The 1846-nt window shown below is 38.7% G+C and overlaps 1 protein-coding gene across 1 annotated transcript in view; it reads left to right on the forward strand.

Moving 5' to 3' along the window:
• The first annotated feature begins 232 nt into the window (after window positions 1-232).
• LOC107096095 (plexin-C1-like) overlaps window positions 233-1846 on the forward strand; it is a 12052-nt gene continuing 10438 nt past the window's right edge. Inside the window, exons 1-6 of the mRNA XM_015392598.1 lie at window positions 233-244; window positions 488-622; window positions 701-801; window positions 878-983; window positions 1062-1224; window positions 1303-1405. Coding sequence (XP_015248084.1) covers window positions 233-244; window positions 488-622; window positions 701-801; window positions 878-983; window positions 1062-1224; window positions 1303-1405 — 620 coding nt within the window. The remainder of the gene's footprint in view (window positions 245-487; window positions 623-700; window positions 802-877; window positions 984-1061; window positions 1225-1302; window positions 1406-1846) is intronic.

A 1846-nucleotide genomic window follows, 5' to 3' on the forward strand; every position in this document is an offset into this window, starting at 1 on the left:
GTCCTGTGAAAAAAAAAAACCTGTCAGCAGATTCCCTATTCACTCTACATTGGATTTCTGCTGCACGTGTCACTTTTAATTCACTTTAATTTAGAACAGGGCATTTATACGCTATTATGATCAATGGTAAAGAAATCCCAGCGTGTTTTCTGACTATTTTCATTCTCCATGACATCATTGTCTATTTTTATTGTCTTTATGTCTATAAACATCTAGGAATGAGATCTCAGTGATGATAGTGAAGGTTTGCCTAATTTCAGTTTACAGTTTGAAACGTCTAATGTCCCATAATGATTGAACCGTCTAGATTATGTAAAATTATAGTTTTATTGGTTTATTGATGCATTGTTAGAATTGTGTCGATTCTTTATCATTTATTAAGATGTGGGACGTTAATGGAATGCGTTAGCTGTTGTCGTCCGTCCATCCATCCATCCATCTCTTAACTAAATGCTGTAACTGTAACCTACATTATTGTTGTTGTTAGCTTGCCGTAGACAGGAACCATCAGCCCGCCTGTCCAAAGATCCTCTACAGAACCAGTGGAGACAACAGAGTGTTTCCTAAAATCCATCTGGATCCAGTGGATCAGAGTTATGTGTATGCGGCGTTTAAAAACCAGGTAGATTGGAGTTTTTTCATGGGAAGTTTCTCTGTGTTGAATGTTAAGGTGTGTCTGAAACATGGTGCTCTGTTCCAGGTGAAGCACGTTCCGGTCTCAAACTGCGGCGCTCACCAAAATGTGAAGGATTGTCTTTCTGCACAGGATCCATTCTGTGTCTGGTGTTTGACTGAAAATAGGTCAGATAAACTCCACCTGCTGCTGAATCCTTTAGGCAGATCTGAACCTGCTGATGACTCTTTTAAAATGTTTCAGATGTACATTTAAAGACAAATGCAAAGATGGAGATTGGTTTTCCATCCCTGATGAATCCAAGCAGAAGTTAGTTTCTCATATAGTCATGCAGGACTCCACAGGAGAGGTGAGTTATTAGCTAATTACTGTCTGTGTTCAGATGGAACCGCCAGTTATTCGTCTCCTTTATTTCTTCTTCTCTCAGATCAAACTTATCATTCAGACACATCTGACCCTGAAGCAGACGGTTCCGCCTAGATTCGCCTGTCAGTTCTCATCCTCCATCCACCAACTTTTCAAAGAAACCGGACCACCACCTCAGTACCCACGATGCACCCGCATTCTAAACAACACCTCTCCTCCTGATGGTCAGTGCTGGACATTAATATTTTAAACCAATTGTTCAGTTTTTTTTTTTTTTTAAATTACTAATGTTGGATTTACAGATGTGGATGTCGATATAAAGATCAGACTTGGAAGAACAACCCTGGCAGACCAAATAAAGGTGTCCAACTGTTTAAATATCACTGGGGAGGCAAGTCTTCACCTGTAAGTTTGGCAACGTCTTAAGATACACATTTAATACTTTTCTAAATATGTAACTGCAATAGAGTGGAAAAATTAAACCAAACTTGACATAAACATGAATATAAAATGAAGAGTCATACAGCAGCCGTCCTCAAGAACTGAGGACAGCTAGAGCAAAGGTCACAGATTATCAGACCGCGGTCCGGATCCAGACCCACCTGCCGGCTAACCTGGACCCAACCTAGGGTTGTCACGATACTAAACTTTTTACCTCGATACCGATACTAAGAAAAATATTCGATACTCGATACCATTTTCGATACCACAAGGATAAAAACAAAGACTCCAAAATTCAACAGAAATTTTGATTAATAATAAATAAATACAATAAACAATAAGAACAATGTTTTGAGGTTGTATGCTGTGCACAATATTAAGCAAGCTTGATAAAAAAATTACAAA

The sequence above is a fragment of the Cyprinodon variegatus genome, unplaced genomic scaffold (genome assembly GCF_000732505.1).
Source record: "Cyprinodon variegatus isolate N-32 unplaced genomic scaffold, C_variegatus-1.0 Scaffold598, whole genome shotgun sequence".
Lineage (NCBI taxonomy): Eukaryota > Metazoa > Chordata > Actinopteri > Cyprinodontiformes > Cyprinodontidae > Cyprinodon > Cyprinodon variegatus.